Source organism: Eubalaena glacialis, chromosome 1 (genome assembly GCF_028564815.1).
Source record: "Eubalaena glacialis isolate mEubGla1 chromosome 1, mEubGla1.1.hap2.+ XY, whole genome shotgun sequence".
Taxonomy (NCBI): domain Eukaryota; kingdom Metazoa; phylum Chordata; class Mammalia; order Artiodactyla; family Balaenidae; genus Eubalaena; species Eubalaena glacialis.
In genome coordinates this window covers 65,916,821-65,939,508 of record NC_083716.1, presented here as the reverse complement: position 1 = coordinate 65,939,508, position 22,688 = coordinate 65,916,821, and the positions used below count along the sequence as shown (strand labels likewise).

Here is a 22,688-nt window from a genome sequence, read left to right as displayed (position 1 = left end):
TATTTATTTTAGTTTAAACAAGACCTTATGTGCCCACTGACTAAGTATTTGGATATCAAGAAAGTCAAACAGACTTTAGAAAAAATTAATTTTAGGCATTCTATAATTATAAATATTGTGGGCTCCGTGTCAAGTTTTTTGTTTTTTCTCTCTACCTGAGTTAAGCTCAATGGAAAAGTTATTCATTGTCAGAGATTCCACAGGTGTTAAGCAGTGCCTCGAATATAGCTGGTGTTCTCTGTTCTATTTCTGAAATGAACAAAGGAAGGGCATCCCTTTCTCCAAACATCAGAAGCATCTCTCCGGTACAACCAGAGTTACCCAGCTGAAAGAGTAACATTTCTTGGCAGGCAAATCTTGCTTCTCCATAGATTGTGTGGGACTCGAGTAAATTAGTTCAAAAACTAAAGAGGTTAACCCTTCCTGAGTAACTGATCTCATCTCAACAAAAACCTACATACACTTATTCTCAAAATACTGCTTTACTCTGATTAAGAGACTTAGTTACATGAGGGGTTTTTCTAGCTAAAATACAAAGATTTCAGACCTAGGATAAACCAGTCACCTCTCCTTAGTTCTCTTGAAAAGGTAGCTGTTTGTGATGAACAACTTAACAGGGGTATCACTGTTGTCTTTTGAAAGGACCAATTATGGAAAGTTGAAGGATGGAACAGAAATATTTCAAACCAGAATGGTAGAGAATTAAGGCTGATTACATCTCTTCATATGCATTCTCAATGACCAGCATTAATGCCCATGTTGTAGCGTATCTATTTATATGCATTTCTCCCCATAGTGTGACTGTCAATAGCCACAGTGCTCCCAGTGTCCTTGTACCTGTTGTTACCTCCATCTGGGGCATATACTTTTATTCTGTCCCTCTATGTTAAACCAACTCCTACTTACAGTGGAAATAAATGTCACTTCCTCTGGGAAGCCTTCTCTGGTCTTGCATAGATTTCTGGGCTCATCCCCATTCTATACTACTTCATAATAATTATCTGTTTGTGTCTCTCCTGAGATGGTACGTTCCGGGGGGGGCGGGGAGTGGGGAGCCCAGCACCATGTCTGCATATTGAAAGTGCCCAACACTTGTTTTAAAACAACACTATTGTTTTAACGGTTTTTGGTTATTAAATGGGGGAATTTCATTGTAAAATCATGAATTAACAAATTGGCTTGATTTTGCTAAACTTAGGAGACACCTAGGTCTAACTTTCTCAGAAAGAAGTTGTATGTGTGTAAATGCTTTGAGCTTCTCTGTGAAATAAGACAGTTTTAGGATTTTGCTATTAGATAAAAAACTGAGGGTATTGGACTTCCCTGGTGGCGCAGTGGTTAAGAATCTGCCTGCCATTGCAGGGGACACGGGTTCGAGCCCTGGTCCAGGAAGATCCCACATGCTGCGGAGTAACTAAGCCCGTGCACCACAGTGACTGAGCCTGCGCTCTAGAGCCCGGGAGCCACAACTACTGAGCCCGCGCGCCACAACTACTGAAGCCCGTGCACCTAGAGCCCATGGTCTGCAGCAAGAGAAGCCACCACAATGAGACGCCCACGCACCACAACGAAGAGTAGCCCCCACTCGCCACAACGAGAGAAAGCCCGTGTGCAGCAACGAAGACCCAACGCAGCCAAAAATAAAAAATAAATAATAAATAAATTAATAAAACCAAAAAAAACCTGAGGGTACAATGCTCTCTAGAGTCAGCTCTCTTGCATGAATAACATAGAGAAGGAGCCCGAAGGTACAGAACTTCCTTTAAAAAAAAAAAAGAATAACATTAATTATAAAATACACAGGATAGACTAGGAATAATAAGAAGCATTCAATATATCATTCACAAAAGGGGAAATTTTTCTAAATTGCAGCATCCTTTGTGATTTGTTTTTGACAAAAAGCCATAGATGCTGTTATTGGATTTCGCTGTTCAAATTATGGATCTAGACTGTAATAGAGGGAGTAGACTTGTCAGTTTCAAGTTAATACTGCGAATTGTTGAAAAGAAATTGGGGAGAGGTGATATTTTAGCCCCATTTAGTCTCTGGCATTATCTATGGTTCACCTCATTGTCAACTGTTTTCACTTGGCAGCTGCTAAAGATCACTGCTTGCTTACTTGTTCCTTAGTTCTTGCTATTGAAGAGCAGTTATTTTTACCAGCAGTAAGCAGGACTGCTAGAGAGAATGGAGTTGGATACTTGGTAGACCAGGCCCCTTAGAGGGAAAAAGCATTACTGCAGATAAGCCTCAGGGAAGGAAGTGGGGGAGGGAAGCCAGGGAAAAGCTGTGCCAGGGGATCGACTCAATCACTCACGATTAAAAACTGAGATCTCCAGTGTTAGCCTTTCAGGTTCCTATGTCTCACACGACATAAAATCAAACTAACTTTAAGATATCCATTACAGGGGCTTCCCTGGTGGCGCAGTGGTTAAGAATCTGCCTGCCAATGCAGGGGACACGGGCTCGAGCCCTGGTCTGGGAAGATCCCACATGCCGCAGAGCGGCTAGGCCCGTGAGCCACGACTACTGAGCCTGCGCGTCTGGAGCCCGTGCTCCGCAACAAGAGAGGCCGCGACAGTGATGAGGCCCGCGCACCGCGATGAAGAGTTCCCGCTCGCCGGAACTGGAGAAAGCCCTCGCACAGAAACGAAGACCCAACACACCCAAAAATAAATAAATAAATAAATAAATTTATTTAAAAAAAAAAAAGATATCCATTAGAATTGTTAAAGTATGAGCCGCCTTTTTTTTTGTTATTCATATTGATTGGAAGTTTACAAAAGGTGGTACTTGGAATATCTTAACCAAGTATCACAGCAAAAGCTATGTCTCCAACAGTAAATAAGAAGAGACATATAGGAGGATTTCATGGGAGACGAGAGTGTGGCTAATATTGGAAGGATTTTGTGCTGCACAGGTGTCAATTTTGAGGAATAGTAAATAACTCGAGATTAATTTAGAAGAAGGCTCCTAGGCAGTGTTTGTATGTCTAGTTTCTTGTGGGTACAGAATTGCTTATGTTTAGAAAGAGAAGTAGGATTTTGAAATTACTCATAAATTTATCTCTGAGGGCACACAATATTATCTTTTAAAAAATACACCTAGGGCTTCCCTGGTGGCGCAGTGGTTGGGAATCCGCCTGCCAATGCAGGGCGTACGGGTTCAAGCCCTGGTCCAGCGAGATCACACATGTCACGGAGCAACTAAGCCCGTGTGCCACAACTACTGAGCCGGCGCTCTAGAGCCTGCGAGCCACAACTACTGAAGCCTGTGCGTCTACAGCCTGTGCTCTGCAACAAGAGAAGCCACTGCAATGAGAAGCCTGCACACCGCAACAAAGAGTAGCCCCCGCTCGCTGCAACTAGAGAAAGCCCACGCACAGCAACGAAGACCCAACACAGCCAAAAATATATATTAATTAATTAATTAATTTAAAAAAAAACTAATCTTCTTTGGATTTCCCTGGTGGTCCAGTGGCTAAGACTCCTCACTCCAGGCCCGGGTTCCATCCCTGGTCAGGGAACTAGATCCCACATGCCGCAACTAAAGATCCCACATGCCGCAACGCCCACGTGCCGCAAGTAGGACCCGGTGCAGCCAAATAAATAAATAAACAAATATTAGGGAAAAAAATACTAATCTTCTTGAGCTGCTGTTCTAGCCTAAAAATGATGCATGTGAGGGGGTTTTTTTTGGAAGTATTGTTGATTTACAGTATTAGTTTCAGGTGTACAACATAGTGATTCAATATTTTTATAACTAAGGGTGTGGTTTTGAAGTGTTTTTTTGTTTTTGTTTTGTTTTTGGCCGCATCACACGGCATGTGGGATCTTAGTTCCCGACCAGGGACTGAACCCGTGCCCCCTGCAGTAGAAGCGTGGAGTCTTAACCACTGGACCGCCAAGGAAGTCCCTTTTTTTGTGTGTGAAGATGGTTCTTTTAAGGTTATTTTGGGATATTTGCAAATTCTATTGTTGAGTAATGAAGAGGAATTATAGAGAGAGCAGTGTAAATGGTTAGATTCAGGCTCAAGTTCAGGTTTTAACTTGCTGTGTAACCTGAGTTAAGTAATTTTACCTCTTTGGGCCTCAGTTTATCTATGACCTAAATTTTCTCTAATGTTCTTTTTTTGGCTCTGTAATCATGTGACTTTTAAGAGAAAAGAGATAGATCTCATTTTGTAATATTTGAAAAAACCTAATACACTTGAGTTATTACAAAATTAAGTAACTCATGCAACTTAATAGTGGTTCCTTGTGGGAAAAACAAATAGATTTAAGTGACAAAAATAAGTTCTGAATAGGTTGGACTACAACACAATGTGTCTTAGTTTCTCAACTTGTCATTCATTCAACTGGATCTAGTTGTATGCATTTTGCCCTAAATAATAAGATAATGAGAATGGCTCTCGACCTCCACTTTCTCTGCTAGTAATTTCTGATTATTTTCTCCATCAAAATTCATGTCACCTAAGCCTTGAGCTGAGATGGACAAATCGCTAGGTATAGGATTTAGAATAGATGGTCACAACTAATTGATGTTACCAATCTACTCTGTGTTCAAACAAGTATAGATCTTCGTGGTGTAGTATCAGTTGGATATTTGGAGTTAATGTTAGTTCTGGTCACTTCCCTTAACCCTCATTTAGCTGGGATGAGCTTTGGCTTTATTATTAACTTATTTTACAGAACACTAAACATAGACCTTCGATGTTTGCTTAGGTTGCCAAGTGCGATGTTGTGTGGTTTCATGAGTATCCCATACAGTGAAAACGCCTGTCCATGGGGCTTTAAAAAATGGACCTCTCACCAGTGTGGATATTCAGTAGACCTAACACTCTGATCCTGATTTTATTTTACTGAGGCAATCATATGGATCACACAGGTAATAAAATGATTTAAAATATATAATTATATCTTTTTTATTTTTTCGCCACACGGCACATGGGATCACAGTTCCCCAACCAGAGATCGAACCTGCGTCCTCTGCACTGGAAGCACGGAGTCTTAACCGCTTAACGGCCAGGGGATTCCCCTATAATTATAGCTTAATATATCATGGCCATTTTACTAAATAGTGAGCAATCAACCTGGGAAAATGTTGATGCTTTTTAAAAATGTTATTCGGCTATTCAAGGGGAGAGGCGTAATCTGTAATTGAAATGGAAGACACTTTAAGAAATGTAGGGCTACCCTTGTATGCATTGCTGATGGGAATGTAAAATGGTAAAAAATAGTTTGGCTGCAGAAAATGGTTTGGTGGTTCCTCAAAAAATTAAACAGAGTTGTCATATGATCCAGCAGTTCTACTCCCAGGTATATACTCAAATGAACTGAACGCAGGGACTCAAATAGATACTTGTATACCCATGTTCATAGCAGTATTATTCACAACAGTCAAAAGGGAGAAATGACCCAAAAGTGTATCAACAGAAGAATGGGTAACAAAATGTTGTTATTCAGCCTTAAAAAGGAATGAAATTCTTAATACATCTTACAACATGGATGAACCTTGAAAACATTATGCTAAGTGAAATAAGCCAGATGTAAAAGAACAAATATTGTGTGATACTACTTATATGAGGTACCTAGAGCAGGCAAATTTATAGACTCAGAAAGTAGAACAGAAGTTAGCACGGGAGTGGGGAGTTACTGTTTAATGGGTACAGAGTTTCTGTTTGGAATGATGAAAAAGTTCTGGAAATGGAAAGTGGTGATACTTGCACAACATTGTGAATATACTTAATGCTACTAAATTGTACACTTTAAAATGGTTAAAATGGAAAATTTTATGTTATGTATATTTTACCACACACACAAAAATCTCCAAACAGAAAGAAATGTAGGGTTAAAAGATTTTGCACTCATTTTCAAATCTGGTATTTGGTCCTGTTTTTCTACCCATTCATTTCACGGTTGCTTCATTCCCCACAGAGAGCTTTTTAGCGTGGGCTCAGTATGCTTAAAGTTGCCGTGGTGGACGTGGTTAGGTCAAAATCCACTGGTTTTGCTTGCTGCTTACATTTGTTAAAAATTTTGAAAGTGGGTGGGTGAGGGAGAGGTAGTTTAAAGTGGGGAAACAATGCATGTTGGACTTCCCATTCCAACAAGAAAAGCGTGCTTTTGTGGCAGACTGAAAGGCTAGGAATCAAGGGTGATGAAATACAGGCTTTCCGGCCCTCTCTCTGTTCCCGATTTCTGGTTGTGGGAATCTGTTCTGAATCCAACTGCAAGTGGAAAACCCATCTTTGGCTGAGCAGCCAGTGAGGCCCTCCTGCCAATCCCCCAAATGTGCTGCTGAAACTTTGGCCCTGTGAGGATGGAGCTGAGGCTGTCTTCCCAAGATCTGTGCAGCTGTCAAGGTGGCTGTGATGGGACTTTGACTGGCCTCTGCACTGCATTTTGGCAGTGACCTTGAGACCTGCCAGCTCAAACAGCTGTCCTGGTTCTTCGTCTGCTGCCACTGTTACATGTCCGGGAGGCTGAAGGGAGGGGCTAAACTCCTCTGGCTCTGTCATTTCCAGGGTCTGGCAAGTTCTAACTGTGGTGCCCAGCTCTCCCAGTGCTTACCACCCACTGGGCATGGGGGCAGTTCAGGTGTGTTGAGTGTGGCTGGTTGCTTGTTCCACCTCTGGCTCAGCTCCCAATCCCTGGGAAGTAAGTGGCTGTGTCTGTCCATCAGCCCATGCACAGACAGGCTCCACGTGGAGACTTGCTTGGCAGCTCTGCGGAGAGATGCTCAGTGACAGTTGATGATCTTGGGAGGCAGCGGAACCAGAGGTGCTTCTTCTGTCCCAAAGTTATGAATCCGCCTTCTGGAAGGGATGGATTTCTTTGGGAAATGAAGGTCATCAGAAATGTCCAGAGCAAGAGAGAGAAATCTTTTTGAAATCTCCAGCCACTCAGAGTGGCAAGTGTATTTTGAAAACTCCTCCCCCTCTCCTTGTCCTCATCCTGTCCTTTCCCTTTTAAGTGGCTTTATTATTATTTTTTAATCCGCCTTTATCATTGGACATTTATTGACAGAAATCAAATTGCTGTGTTTCTGGGCAAAGCGCCTGCTGCAGAGAGGTGTGGTTCCCGAGGAATGAGACACGCAGCCCAACAGCTGAGCCTACACTGTCCTCACATAACCTCCCTGCCTTAAATATCGCCAATATTTAGCCTTGCCTTATAAAGTAAAAATGCACAATACCTTCCAGAGTTTCAGCAAGCCCAAATGCCCCCCTCAGCTCAGTTATATCTCCTGTACGTTAAAGGCAGGACCGCGCACCCCTCCCCCCGCGCAGACCTGCCCTCGGAGCCGCCAAGAGGTTACTAATCAGGGAGAATCCGCCATCGATCCGATGGTGGAGACCTGGGGGATTTGTGTGCATTGTTTTTGCTGAAGCCTCCTGTGATTTCGGCGCGACCAGATCCTCTGCAGCGAACTCCATGTCGCAGCTTGTGGCTGCCTGTGTCCTGTGGTGAGAGCGGAGCCGCACAGGAGATCCTTTGTCTAGGAAGGCTAGGCAGAGAAGATCACTTTGGAGTTGCTAAGCTCTGCATTGCCATTGGCTGCACTCTTTGTGGGGCTGTTTTTGCAAAAGGCATGCCCAGCACGTCTACAGTGCTGGCAGGCCAGGGCTGCCTTTAAACACCATGATAATAATACCAAAAAGCAGTTTGCAGAACTGTTCAACTGTAGAGGCTTCCTCTGCAGAAGCAAGCAAGATGGCTACCTCGTGGGCTTCGCTGTGAAGAATGCAGAGGCTAATTAAGACAGACTTTAAGGGGAAAAAAGGGTATTTCCCTACTTCATCTTTATGCAAGGCTTTTTTTCAGTGACTTTTGAAGTATACATTTTACATAAGCTCTTTAGGTTCTGTCTAGCAAACATGTTGATGATTTTAGATGGTATAAGTAGTTTTATAGAGAATAGCCAAAAATTTTGGGGGGGGGGAGGTGGGAGCTAATTTTTTTTCTCTTATACGGAGGCTCATTTTGCAATTTGATTTTTTTTAGGTTATAAAGGAAAACAAGAGGCCCCAGAGGGAAAAGAAGCCCAAAGTTTTAAAGGTAATCAGCTATTGATTAACTCATATTTAATATTTTTCCATTTCATATAGCATTTTTCTGTCACTTAGGGGTAAACTTGGAGTACAGTGGATGTAAATTCTCCCAGATTTTCAGTAGATAAATGAATTTTCACTCAACTAAAGTGTTTTCTCTCTCTTTCTCTCTCTCTCCCTCTCTCTCTTTTTTTTGATATGCTGCATAATATGCATATTAGCATCCTTTATTTTCAACTCCACACGAGTCTGCAGAAAGAAAACTTTATATGCAAGTGTTGTGAATAAAATTTGTGGCTTTTTTTTGTAGCTCCCTTTGTAGCATCTGCATTTGTGGTGTTGCACCAGTGTGTAAACTTCAGCTCTTAAGGAGAAAGACACTATTTAAAGTTGACAGCTATGATCCATTGTGATTTTAATGGACCTTCCATTAGACACTATTTTAAAATGTGTGATTTTTCCAAAGGAAAGGGTGCTTAGAGGGTCTAGTTCAGCTTAAAATGTGTAAGCCATTGAGGTTTTACAGCCAAATTACAATTGCTTAATCCCAAATTCTCATTATATCATCTTTAATTTGGGCATTCATGGAGGGGTAGGAATGTGTATGTTTTCTTTATTTTCAGTAGTTTGCCTAATGAGTATTTAGTAGTTACCTAATTCAGTTATAAGCTAGCAGTCTGTGTTATGAGCTTTGTACAGTATTTAAAATGGTTAATTTAAAAGCATATGACATTACTAAAAGTTCAAGACTAGCTTTAGCAAATAGGTGCTTATGTGTTAAAGGTTTCAAGTGGTATATTGCTATTATGAATGTAAGTATCCTGAGCAGTCAACCTTTTTAATTCAAGAAGGCATATTAAACAATAAAATGACTGGTCTTTAACATTGTATTGTGTATATATAATTGAAAATATCTTACCTTAATCTTAGCTTTCCTTTTGCAAATAAAGTTTTGGCACTCATAGAGGAACAACATGTTTGAACTATAGATATAGCACATTTTAAAATCTCATTTGTTTCCTCAGTTGTGTACCTTGAAAATGCTATTGACATGCAGAACCAAACCTTGCATTGCTTTCTAATTTGTCTGACCACTTTAAGTTTCTGTTTCCTGTGTGTACACAGCATTGCCATGTATATTTTTCATCAACCAACAAGTATTTATTTAATATTTACCACACAGTCATCAATGTGCCAGGCACTGTGAAATGAATGAAATTGCTTGGCACAAATTCTCACTGGGCCTGGACAAATAGAATACTGGTTATTTTCAAGGTAAATTCAACCCTTCTCTGTGTTTCTCCTGCATATTGATCCACCTGCCCCCTTTTAATCCTTTCCCCTCCCCCAATTATAGAAGAATATCCTTAAAATCCCTAAGTATATTTCTTAATCTCTTTTTACACTTTCTGTGTTGGGTGTATCCATCTCAGGTGTTTTGTCTTAAAATCTTCAAGTGAGAAATAGTTTTAGTCCTGCTGTTATAAATGGCTCTCAAATTTGTGTGGTGGGGGGTGGCGTGGGGTGGGAAAGCAGCATGGAAGAAAGGGATGGAGACTGCATGGACAAACTAACATGGACTAATCTTGGTAGCTAAATCATCACCTGCCTTTCCTACAAGGTAGACTTGGACTTTGGGAATACTATTTAATTCTATGTTTATTTTGTTAGTCTGTGGGTGTCCTGTCACCTGAAATAAATTTCAGAAGTAAATATACTGTGTATTGCTTTTTTGAATCATGGCAATGGACCCTGACTTTTAAAAAGAAATAAGTGCCTGTGGATGGCTGGAATTCATGTGCCACAGCAAGCAGAACCAAACTGTTGCTCACTTCCTCTGTAGTTATCAGTTGTTGTACAAGAGTAGAGAAATGCTCTAAAAGGAAAAAATTAATTTTTTTTCTGATGTTGGCATTTTTAAATGTTTTCTTTAATTTTCTGTTGGGCATGATTTTTTTTGTTCTTTTTCAAAGAAAGCTTTGTTTCTCTGCTCCACAGTAGAAATGCTCAAATACTTTCAGATTTTAGCTTGATATGTGTAAAATATAGTTAGAGCAAGTGTAGAATATTATATAACCCTGAAGGAGATGTTAAGAAAACTAAATCCAACTTCTGGGAGGGAGGGTGGAGGAAAAGTAAAACTTTCCATTTAGGATTTTATGGGTGAGAACTTAACATTCCAGCTGGCTGCTACCCAGGGGATCAGTCACGGGAATCTACAGGTTACAACTTGGTTTCCTTTCATAATTCTTTCTTTGCTTTTGGCATTGTGCCAGAGTTCTACTCTTGTTCCTTTGACTCTGGCCTCTTAAGTCTTCACATCTCCTGGGTCCCTTGCTCTTTGTCAGGGTGGCTGCTACCCATAGGTATCCTGACTCATTTTCATCTTCATCTATTGGGAGGTAGTTGGCTAAATGAAGAGTCTGACTAAGGAAATTGGGAATAGAATTGAAGCTTGTCTCATCCTACTCTGAACCTGCTAACTAAATACTGAATCCAGTTGTGGGGCTGAAATTGCCTGGTGTGTCTCACACCTCTCATCTTTAAACAATCTATTATCTATATTAAAAACCTGTATGCATTCTATTACAATTCGAAATTTAAAACTATACATAGTGATCTCAAATCCCAGACTACAGAGAGCATTTTCCTGGAGCTGAAATGACAGTTTCTGTCCAAAGCACTCTAATGGCCAGAATGGGTTCCAAATGATAGGGGTGAGGGTGGGGGAGCTCAGCACAAACTCCTGCCCCCACTGGGGCTGAAGGACCAGGTTCCTGCTCAGGCGCTCTTGTTGATCACTGGAGTTGATCTGTCTTCATAGATGGCAGCATGTTAGCTGTGCTATAATTGTTTGCTTGACTCTTGAGTAAGGTGAAGGTATGAGATGATTTCAGGCCTTGATTCATGAACTTGTACTTGTGAGTGGCATGGTTTGGAACTCCTCTTGATAGAAACATTTATGTAAATAATCTCTATTTTGTGTTTCGGCATGGGAGAAAGTCAATATCACTTTGGTTATGTTGTCAGTCCCTGTCCCTAGAGAAAATCAGATTACACAGTCAGTTGGGAGTATTGGGGAGAATTTAATAAAGGGATTGTTTAAAAGGTGTGGGCAGGGTTCAGAAAAATCTAGGGATGACAAAGCATCCCAGGACTAATGACAGCAGAGAGATATTGCCACTCCTAGGCCTGAAGGGGCAGGGGCTTTTGTGTGGCCTTTGATAATGGGATCTTTCTTGAAGAGAAAGTCATGGGGAGGTGGGTATGGAAATAAATACTCTGCCATCCAGTTTCCTGCTGCTTTCATTGGTTGATCCCATTAAGAAGCCAAAAGGAAAAAGGGAGCCTACTGATGATGAAATATATCTTGTTCCACCTCCCGTGTCATGTAAGAAGGTGTAGAAGTTGGAGTGGGGACCTGAAAGGCAAACCAAACATATATTCAGCATCACTACTGACCACAGGGTCAGTATGGTAGGGTCAAAAATAGTACCAGAATCATGATTATGTAAGAAAGTAATGCTAGACAGGGTTGGGTGAAGTTTATATAAGAACTCTATACTATTTTTGCAACTTACCTGAAAATCTAAAATCATGTCAAAATAAAAAGTGTGGGTATCCCTGAGAATGAACTGCATTTATACATTCTGTAATTTCTTGTCTGGTAAGGGACATTTTCTAGCTATTTGATTATAAAATATCATCAAAGTATTATTTGGAAGAACTGGGTGAACAAATATAAAGAAATGTCAGTGGATATTAAACCAGGAAACTGTCTACAAATGATTTAGAAATGAAAAAAAAAAGAAAAAAGAAAACTAAGTGATCTTCCTGCTAGCTTCTATGCTGGCAGCCCTGTTCTTCACTGTTTCCTTCCTTCCTTGATGATGCTGATAAAAGTAGAAGGAGTCGTTGTTGGGGGGGCAGGGGGTGGGATGGGGGTAAATAAGACATGTTTCACTAGGAGAGAAGGACATGACACTGACGTGTAGCTATAGTGATAAGTCTTTTAGAAACATTTTAAAAGGAGAATCAAATCGTAAATGAATCACATTCATATGTGGTCTTGATTTACATGACAGTGTTATTCAAAATATTTAGTACCATCATTGCCTGGCACACAGTTAATGCTCAATATGTGTTGTTTCTTGAACAACAGTATTATTAACATTCGATAAATACTTTTTTAGCCCATACTAAATGCTGGGCTACAATGGTGTGTAAAACCAAAGTAATTTCAGCCCTCAAGGAGATTAAATGTTGCTGAGGAAAGGCCAAAAAAAATTAAAGACAAATTAATAAATTACAAATTGTGGCATATACTTTGAAGGAAACAAAGAAACAAAAAAAAATTTGCCAAGACAGGGGAAAACACCCCCTAGGGAAATTTACTTGGTATCTTTGAGAACTATTCCCTTCATTTGTAAATTGTTACATACACTAGTGAGGGTTTAAAACTACCAAATTAGATACAATTGAGTTACCCTGTTTATCTTAAAAACTCATTAAGCTATAAGAAATGAAAGATAACAGGGTTACTAAAGATTTTTTTTCTGTGCACACTTATCTACAACTTTGTTTCAGTTAGTTAAAGAAATCATTGGTAAAATGATAAACTTTTCTTAACTCTAGTTATAAAGTAACATTCCATGACTTATAGCAGCAACATGTTACAAATTTTAGTGACATCCTATACTGAGCTTGATGGTTGTTCAGGCGGGAAAAAAAGCCATTTGATAGTCTTTTTTTTTGGCTGCACTATGCAGCATGCGGATCTTAATTGCCTGACCAGGGATCAAAACTGCACCCCCTGCAGTGGAAGCATGGAGTCTTAACCACTGGACCGCCAGGGAAGTCCCTTGATAGTCTTACATAGTCCCAGGCAAAGAATCCCAGACTTCTGAATATAACAGACCATGGGGGCAGTGGGGGGGGGGGGGGGAGGGTGGGGGAGATTCAGAGTGGTGAGAGCATCCACAAAGGGATACCAGCTTTATAAACAAAGCAAGCAAACAAACAAAACAATAACAACAAAAAACCCCCACAAACATATAAATTGGAAGAAGATAATCTCAGAATATAGGGTGGTCATATAAAATTTAATAATTTAGCCTTATGATTCAACACATGGTCCTTATTTTCCTCATGTCATAAGCTGGCAAAAACTATCAAAGACTAGTGCTTATCCATCAGTGTTTATTCACACGCTCAAAGGCACACATGGGGCTTCTGGTTTGCATACCCAGAAATTGTAACATAGCATTTTGACCAGGGACGATGAGACTGAGTTCAGGCTGAGAACTCAGACTCAGGGCTGAGTTCTCACTAAGTCAGCTCACACACAGTCAAATCATTCATTTATCATCGGAACACGAACATTTCCAGTGATTCAAAATTCATGTCCATTTTGTAATTTCTAGGAATGATCCCAAACAGAGAATCAGAGTGAATAGAAGCCAAGTGGGGTGAATAGGCTTGAAGAAAATTTCATTCAGGCTACAAAAAAAGTCTGTTGAATTTTTCCTAGCTTAGAAAAGAACATATGCTTTGTGTCTTGAACCCTTATGCTCATCTGATAATGTGTTTGTGTTTTGAGAGTGCTAGATTCATACTGTTTTCTGAGGTCTGCCTTCCTTATTGTATAGCTCTCCATCTATTGGCTAGAATATCATCTCAATAGACAGGTAAAAAGAGCCAAATAAGAACTGTTAAATTTTTGTTAAAACCTCACTAGTATCTTACGTCATTTTCAAGTTATAATTAATTTTATAATGGAATGCCTTTCAATATTCAAAATGCGTCATAAAAATAATGTTTTTAAAGATGTGATGGCAAGGGAACTTCCCTGGTGGCGCAGTGGTTAAGGATCCACCTGCCAATGCAGGGGACACGGGTTCAAGCCCTGGGCTGGGAAGATCCCACATGCTGCAGCACAGCTAAGCCCATGTGCCACAACTACTGAGCCTGTGCTCTAGAGCCCATGAGCCACAACCACTGAAGCCCGGGCGCCTAGAGCCCGTGCTCTGCAACAAGAGAATCCACCGCAGTGAGAAGCCCATGCACCGCAACGAAGAGTAGCCCCCGCTTGCTGCAACTAGAGAAAGCCCACGCACAGCAACAAAGACCCAATGTAGCCTAAATAAATAAATAAATAAATAAATAAAACATCATTTAAAAACCTTTGGTAAAAAAAAGATGTGATGGCAAGATTTATCCACCACAGTGCCCTATTCCAGAGAATGAAGATTACAGTGTCATTCTTTAACCTGTTCTGATGCTTCGTAGTTTTAAATACTAACTGTTTTAGTCCTTTTTGAGCTAAAAACAGGACTTACTGCACATGAAACATTTTAAGGGAAGAGATGTTACAGTTTTATTATCTACGTTTAAAATTAATGATATATGAATTTGATTAAAGCATAGGTTCTTTCCATGGTTCTAGGGAACCAGATGTTAAACAGTAAACTTATTTTAGCAACTTAGTTATTTTTAAGTAACTAAATTATTTATTTTAAGCATTATATTGTGTGTTTAATTTTAAATATAGTATACAAAAATACACACTCATAAAATACACACTCATAGGATCGTAAGATTATTATAGACTTAAGTGAATTATTTAATACATGTTACATTGCCTAGGACAGCTTGACATATAGTAATTTCTCAATTAGTGGTAGTATTACATCTAAAGGTATAATTTATCCTACTAAAAATATTAAGTGAGCCTTTAAGAAAATGTGTATTTTCTTAGCACAAGTGTGCACAGAAAAAAAATCTTTAGTAACCCTGTTATCCTTGCCTTATTTGAGAAATATAAACCTGTATTACAAAAAGCCTTTTCTTTCCTTTTAAAAATGTCACTTCTGCTTTTTGTAATAAGAATTATCAGAAAGGAGTCTTTAAACCTTGAATAGATTAAATTTCTCTCTTTCCTGTTTTATTTATATGTATATATTTTATAGAATCAATAATTCTATAATAAAGACTAGAATATCATCACTATGAAAAATAATCTCACAGCTGATGGTTAGTTTCAATTATAGAACTCAGCTGCAAAGAAAAACTTGGACTAGGATGAACACATTTGAAACAGGATATAAGTTATAGTGATGTTTGCAAGTTCTGTGCCTTGAGCATGATTTCTTCCAGATAAGAATCACATAAGGGCTTCCCTGGTGGCGCAGTGGTTAGAAATCCGCCTGCCAATGCAGGGGACACGGGTTCGTGCCCCGGTCCGGGAAGATCCCACATGCCGCGGAGCAACTAGGCCCGTGAGCCACAACTACTGAGCCTGCGCGTCTGGAGCCTGTGCTCCGCAACGGGAGAGGCCGCGACAGTGAGAGGCCCGCGCACCGCGATGAAGAGTGGCCCCCGCTCGCCGCAACTGGAGAAAGCCCTTGCACAGAAACTAAGACCCAACACATCCAAAAATAAATAAATAAATAAATTTAAAAAAAAAAAAAAAGGGATGTGCTCTTTAAAAAAAAAAAAAAGAATCACATAAGAAAGTTCTTACTAAATTATCACAAAATTTATCTTAGATATCTGAATGTATTTTTTTCTTAGAAAAAAATGTTTTTACTTAATATCTTGTGTATTCATTCTACTTTAGAAAGGGAAAAAAATCTAATAACTGTGTATTCCACTTCTTGAAGTAAGTTTAATGTTATTTTAGACATAACTTCTGTGAAAATAGCAAACACAAATCTGAAATTTTCTGAGTATTTAATTTTTTCTTTTGCCATTTGGCGTGTGGGATCTTAGTTTTCTGACCAGGGATCTAACCCACGCCCCCTGCATTGGAAGTGCGGAGTCTTAACCACTGGACCACCAGGGAAGTCCCCGAGTATTTAATTTTGATATCATAGGTATTTAGGGCTTTTGATTACTTTTATTTAAAAAAAATTTTTTTTAATTTATGGCTGTGTTGGGTCTTCGTTTCTGTGCGAGGGCTTCCTCTAGTTGCGGCAAGTGGGGGCCACTCTTCATCGCGGTGCGCGGGCCTCTCACTATCACGGCCTCTCTTGTTGTGGAGCACAGGCTTCAGACGCGCAGGCTCAGTAATTGTGGCTTATGGACCTAGTTGCTCCGCGGCATGTGGGATCTTCCCAGACCAGGGCTCGAACCCGTGTCCCTTGCATTGGCAGGCAGATTCTCAACCACTGTGCCACCAGGGAAGCCCTTGATTACTTTTAATTTTAAAATGTAAACCATGTGTCTTTTTGCGGTATCAGCAGTACCCAAAGGAACGTGCCTGACTGAGGGAAATTTAATTGAACTATCTGAGAGCTATTTGCATTTTTTTTTTTTTTGGATTACTTTTTTTTTTAATTAATTAATTTATTTATGGCTGTGTTGGGTCTTCGTTGCTGTGTGCGGGCTTTCTCTAGTTGCGGCGAGCGGGGGCTACTCTTCCTTGTGGTGCGCAGGCTTCTCATTGAGGTGGCTTTTCTTGTTGCGGAGCATGGTCTCTAGGCATGTGGACTTCAGTAGTTGTGGCATGTGGGCTCAGTAGTTGTGGCTCATGGGCTCTAGAGTGCAGGCTCAGTAGTTGTGGCGCATGGGCTTAGTTGCTCTGTGGCACATGGGATCTTCTGAGACCAGGGCTCGAACCCGTGTCCCCTGCATTGGCAGGCAGGTTCTTAACCACTGAGCCACCAGGGAAGCCCTATTTTCATTACCTTTAAAAGGGGAACAATAACTAAACAACACTGTTGTTTAGCAGATTACATAATTTTAAATTTACTGAACTTATCCCATCCAGAGTGGATGTTCAATAAATGATAGCTATCATCATCATGATTGTTTTTGTTATGGTCGTTAATATAAAATAAAATCCTTTATAGAATACTGATGTGTTTAGATTTTTAGTTGCTTTTATTATTCGTTAAACTAGATTGTAAACCTCTTAAGCTTAGAGCAGCATTCAACTTTGTGTCTGCAGTCTTAATGTAATATCTTGTGCCTACAAGTCAATAAATGTTGGTTTAATGAATGATTGAATTAATGCATTTCATGGCCTAACTTTATTTAGTCAGTTAAGTATGAAGTGTAGAAATTATTATAGTGACATCTGGGTATATAAGGGAAACTGTACTTTCTGAAATCATCAGGCCAGCCTTGAATAGTGTTGATAATGAATTGCTATGGAAATCAGGATATATATCTAATATCTTTATTTTAATTTGATTAATTGTTCTGTAAGTTTTATTTGAAAAATCAAACCTACAGAAAAGTTGAAAGAATAACACATTGTACATCAATATTTTTTTTTTTTGCTGGATCATGCGACATTTTACCTATAAATGCTTCAGCAGGCCTCTCCTTAACTGCAGTACAGTGATCACACTGAGGATAGTTAATGATTCAGAAGGTACTGTCCATTTAAAAAATCTTTTCCATCGTTCCCCCCTGCACCGCCCCCCAAATCCTTTTTAGCTGTTTCCTCCTGTTCTAGCCTCTAATCTTAAATCATGTCTTGGATTTGGTTGTCTTGTCTCTTTGTTCTCCTTTTATTTGGTCTTACTATCATTTTATTTTGAGTGTGTGTGTGTGTTTATATAAATTTATTTATTTTCAGCTGCGTTGGGTCTTCCTTGCTGTGCGCGGGCTTTCTTTAGTTGCGTTGAGCGGGGGCTACTCTTCGTTGCAGTGCGCGGGCTTCTCATTGTGGCGGCTTCTCTTGTTGCGGAGCTCGGGCTCTAGGCGTTCGTGTTTCAGTAGTTGTGTCACGTGGGCTCTAGAGCGCAGGCTCAGTAGTTGTGGCGCACGGGCTTAGTTGCTCCACGGTATGTGGGATCTTCCTGGACCAGGGCTTGAACCATTGCGCCGCCAGGGAAGCCCGTGTGTGTGTGTTTCTTGATTGGTGATTTTGAACACTACTTCTCTTTCATTACATTTTTATAAAATGTTTTGATTTGAAGATCAAGCAATCTGGGTAAATTACAATAAATTTCAGGTATCAGGTAGGTTGTCCAATCTACATTTAACTGTTGGGGTCTTTGTCAGAGATTGTCCAATGCTTCCTGGATTGTATCCTAAATTCTTAATTAGAGGAGAGTAGCAGATTGAAAAAATAAATGTAGTTGGCTAAACTCAGAGATTAAATTGTCCCGCCCCATCTGTACCAGGTAGTAGCAGGGAGTGGAAGAGAAAATGGATACCTTAATTATGGTTTCACTGAAATAAACAAATGAAAAAAAAAATGAAGTAGGGGTATTTATAGAGCCATGGGGAAGCACTTTCAGTACTATTGGCTTGAAGTCAGGGTATTGATGAACCTTATAAAAATCTGAATGTTATTTGCTGATTAAAATAAATAGAAGCTATTTCAAAATGTTGATTTTTGTCACTCTACACCCATGAAATCTAGTTTATGCCCTCACTTAATGGACAGGATAAAATAGCTGCAGTTTAGAATATTTCATCAGAAGTTTAATCCAGCTGTCCAGGGTTTACTTAAAGCCTCTGATATTTGATCACTTCATTAAAACAAGTTAAGAGGGCTTCCCTGGTGGCGCAGTGGTTAAGAATCCACCTGTCAATGCAGGGGACATGGGTTCGAGCCCTGGTCAGGAAGGTCTCACATGCCACGAACCAACTAAGCCTGTGCACCACAACTACTGAGCCTGCGCTCTAGAGCCCGCGTTACACAACTACTGAAGTCCCCTCACCTAGAGCCCGTGCTCCGCAACAAGAAAAGCCACCGCAAGGAGAAGCCTGCGTACTGCAACGAAGAGTAGCCCCTGCTCCCTGCAAGTAGAGAAAGCCCGCGCGCAGCAAAAAAGACCCAACGCAGCCAAAAAAAAAAAAAAAAAAAAAAACCCAAACAAACAAGTTAGGACCATCAGAAAACTGAGTTATCTGGGCCGCATTTCCTAAGATACTACACATCATGACATACCATAGTTATATAAGGGACAGGCTAACTTTTGCTCAGTATAATTTATATTGAAAAATTGTCAAGATTAATTTATGTGCTGCCCATGGTCAGAAAAAAAGACAATATAAACAATGTGTTTTTCTATTTTGATTTTTGAGTCAGAAAACTCAAATTTGTTGGTCAAGCAGTGTAATATGCTCAACTACTAAATGAGAAAGCATCTTGTCTTCCTGCTTCATTTTTGTTAGCTTCATTAAAATTAAAAAAAATACTTTGACATAATTTCAAACAACAGAAAAGCTGCAAGAGTAGTGCCAAGTATTCTCATATATCCCTCACCCAGTTTACCCATGTTAACATTTTATCTTATTTGCTTTCTCTCTCTCTCCTCATATATAAATTTTTCCCCTTGAATTATTTGAGAGTAATTTCAGACATGAGTTCTCTTTACCCATAAGTACTAAAGTGCGTATTTCCTACAAGCAAGGACCTCTTCTTGCATAACTATAGTACAATGATCAAAATCAGGAAATTAACATTGACACAATACTATTATTATCTACTGATCAGAATTCACTATTTGCCCTTAATAATGTAGAGCATATCAAAAGATAATCTCAGATTATGAATTTCATTCAGTTGTTCTCTTTAGTCTTATCAGTCTGACATTTTTCACAGAGTACAGGTCAGTTAGAATGTCTCTTAATTTGGGTTTATTTGATGTTTGCTCATGATTAGATTCACGTTATGCATTTTTAACAAGAATGCCACAGAAGTGAGTTAGTGGTTTTTTTTTTTCCGGTGAATCATATCTGGAGGCACGTGATGTCAGTTTGTTCCATTATTACGATCTTTACATTGAAAACTTGGTTAATGTGGCATCTGCCAGGTTTCTCCTAAGTTACTCTTTTACCTTTTGCAGTTAATATCTCCTGTGGAGATATTAAGTAACTTCTGTTACTTCTCATTGGTTTTTAGTATCCATCCATGTTTCTTGTCTGATGTAATTATGATGGACTCCATTTTAAGCTAAACATTTTATTTTGTATTTTGCTACCTTTAAGGCATCTTGACTTTCCTTTGGGCATAGAAATGGCACATATTTTAAGTTTTAGAGATTAAATGAATAAAACTTTTAAGTAATAATGAAAAATGCCTATAACTCTATTTAATGTCCTATTGCACAGTGTAGCCAAATGGTTAATTTTGGTTGAGAAAGTTGGACTCAGGTCACTGTGTGATAAAATGGGTATAGTAAGGATCTGGGATGTTGAAAAAATGCAGGTATGAGGATGATGAGGCTAACTAGGCATAGAATTCCAAGAGAATGTGACTTAGACTTCATTCCTTCTTTATCTTGTCCTTTCCACTTTTATCTTCCCGACAACCCTATCTTACCAAGAACTCAATACAAAAGAAAGAAGCCTAACTCCGAGGAACTCAATGGAGACAGAGTAAAATAGAAGATAAACAGTCAAACAGTGACAGCCTACTCCCTCAGTCTAGGACAAAGTAGCATTAAAGACAAGGAAAAAGATTTGTGTATGAGCCAGATAGGAAACAAATTACATTAAACATCTTTCAGGGTGTATATAAGTAACAAAACTCACAAAATTAACTCCAGGTGACCTTTATAGGTTATCAGAATAGCAGCAAAAGCATACTAAAATCCTGTGTACAATTAGTGATCTGAGACAAACATCAAAGTTTAGTCAAAATTTTGTTGAGGAAGAAAATGCAAACATCAATATGATTTAAAAGGAAATCCAATGAACTCATTTAAAAATAGTTTTAAATTACAAAAAAAAAAAAGAATAATCTTGAAAGGAATTCAAACAGAAGTGTATGAAGGAAAGGAAAAATGTTCTCCTTTATACTCATTGTCCCTCCCTTCGTTCATCCTCCTTATTCTCACATCTGAGGGGTATAACCTCTTAGTAGTTTTGTGGGTATTCTTCCAGATAAAGTCCGTATACATACCAGTGTAGCTATAGTTACATATATGTCGTGTATATATACAACTGCATCAACTCATTCTTTCTAAACAACGGCCTTATTTTTTGAAATGTACTTTATATATAGTGAAATATCCAGGTCTTAAATATATTACTCAACCAGTTTTGATGAATGCACAGAAAGACACCAATCTTTTCTGTCATCTCAGCCCCTCTTCCTAGTCAACCTGCTCCCCCGCCAAGCAACTACTGATTTGATTTCTATCACTTTAGGTTGGTTTTGCCTTTTCTGTAATTTTTTACATATGGAATTTTATAGAATATACTTTTGGGGGGTACTTGGCTTCTTTGACTCAGGACTAGGTAGGTAGATGGTTTTGAACATCCTTAGTTGTTTTTTTTTTTTTTTTAATTTATTTATTTTTAGCTGCATTGGGTCTTCGTTGCTGTGCGCAGTCTTTCTCTAGTTGTGGCGAGCAGGGGCTACTCTTCGTTGTGGCGCGCTGGCTGGCTTCTCATTGGGGTGGCTTCTCTTGTTGCAGAGCATGGTCTCTAGGTGCGCGGGCTTCAGTAGTTGTGGTACACAGGCTCAATAGTTGTGGCTCGCGGGCTCTAGAGCACAGGCTCAGTAGTTGTGGCGCATGGGCTTAGTTGCTCCACGGCATGTGGGGATCTTCCCGGACCAAGGCTCGAACCCGTGTCCCCTGCATTGGCGGGCGGATTCTTGACCACTGCGCCACCAGGGTAGCCCCATCCTTAGTTTTTGTTTTTGTTTTTGTTGGGTTTTTTTAATAGCCTTATTGAGATATAATCTTATACTACCCAATTCACTTATTTAAAGTATACAATTCAGTGGCTTTTAGTATATTCACAGTCGTGCATGGATCACCACAATCAACTTTAGAACATTTTCATTATCCCCCGAAATAACCTATTTCATAGAAATAGGATCATATAAAACGTGATACTTTGTCAAGAGGTTTTTTTCATTTAACGTAATGTTTTCAAGATTCATCCATGTTGCAGCATGTATTCTTCCTTCCTTCTTTCCTTCATTCCTTCCTTCTTTCCTGAATAATATTCCATTGTATGTATACAGCACATTTTACTTACCCAATCACCATCTGATGGCCATTTGGGTTGTTTCCACTTTTTGGCTCTTGTGAATAATGCTGATATAGTCATTAACATACAAGTTTTTTTGTGTAGACATGTTTTAATTTCTCTTGAGTATATGCCTAGGAGTGGATTGCTGGGCCATATATTAACTCTGTGTTTAACTCTTAGAGGAACTGCCAGTGTATGAGAGGTCCAATTTCTCTACATTCTGACCAACACATTCTTATACAAGTGCTTTTTCTGGGTGTGAACATATATTTTTCACTTATCTTGGATAAATAGGAATTGAATTGCCTGTAGGGTAGGTGTATGTTTAATATTTTAACAATCTTCCAGTGAAATTAAGGGACTATTAGTTGCTCCACATCTTCTCCAACATTTGGTGTGTCAATCGTTTCATTTAGTCATTCTAATGATAGCTTTGTTCTTGTTAATTGTTACCCATTAAATGGCTCTATAATAACTGCTTTAACTTATTTTTTAACTTATTTTTGAATAATATTCTATATATTACCTAAAATAGTAGCATTATCAATTACAATAACATTTTCGGGAAAATACTATTGTTCAGGAGAATTAATTGGCTTCCAGTTTTTCATCATTATAATTATTGCTAAAGTAAACATACTTGACTGAACACAGATTTTAAAAAAATATTATATAATCTCTGAGC

At 39.2% G+C, this 22,688-nt stretch overlaps 1 protein-coding gene across 3 annotated transcripts in view; it reads left to right on the top strand.

The window, feature by feature from the left end:
* TET1 (tet methylcytosine dioxygenase 1) overlaps window positions 1-22,688 on the top strand; it is a 127,011-nt gene that overhangs the window by 27,919 nt on the left and 76,404 nt on the right. For 2 of the 3 annotated variants that reach the window (XM_061197637.1, XM_061197627.1), the window contains exons 1-2: window positions 7,404-7,468; window positions 8,007-8,060. Coding sequence is in view for 1 of the 3 variants with exons in the window: in XM_061197644.1 (XP_061053627.1) it covers window positions 8,007-8,060 (54 nt within the window). In the remaining 2 variants the exon portion in view is untranslated. Of the gene's footprint in view, window positions 1-7,403; window positions 7,469-8,006; window positions 8,061-22,688 lie in introns of those variants that run through there. The other variant, XM_061197644.1, reaches the window with a different exon arrangement.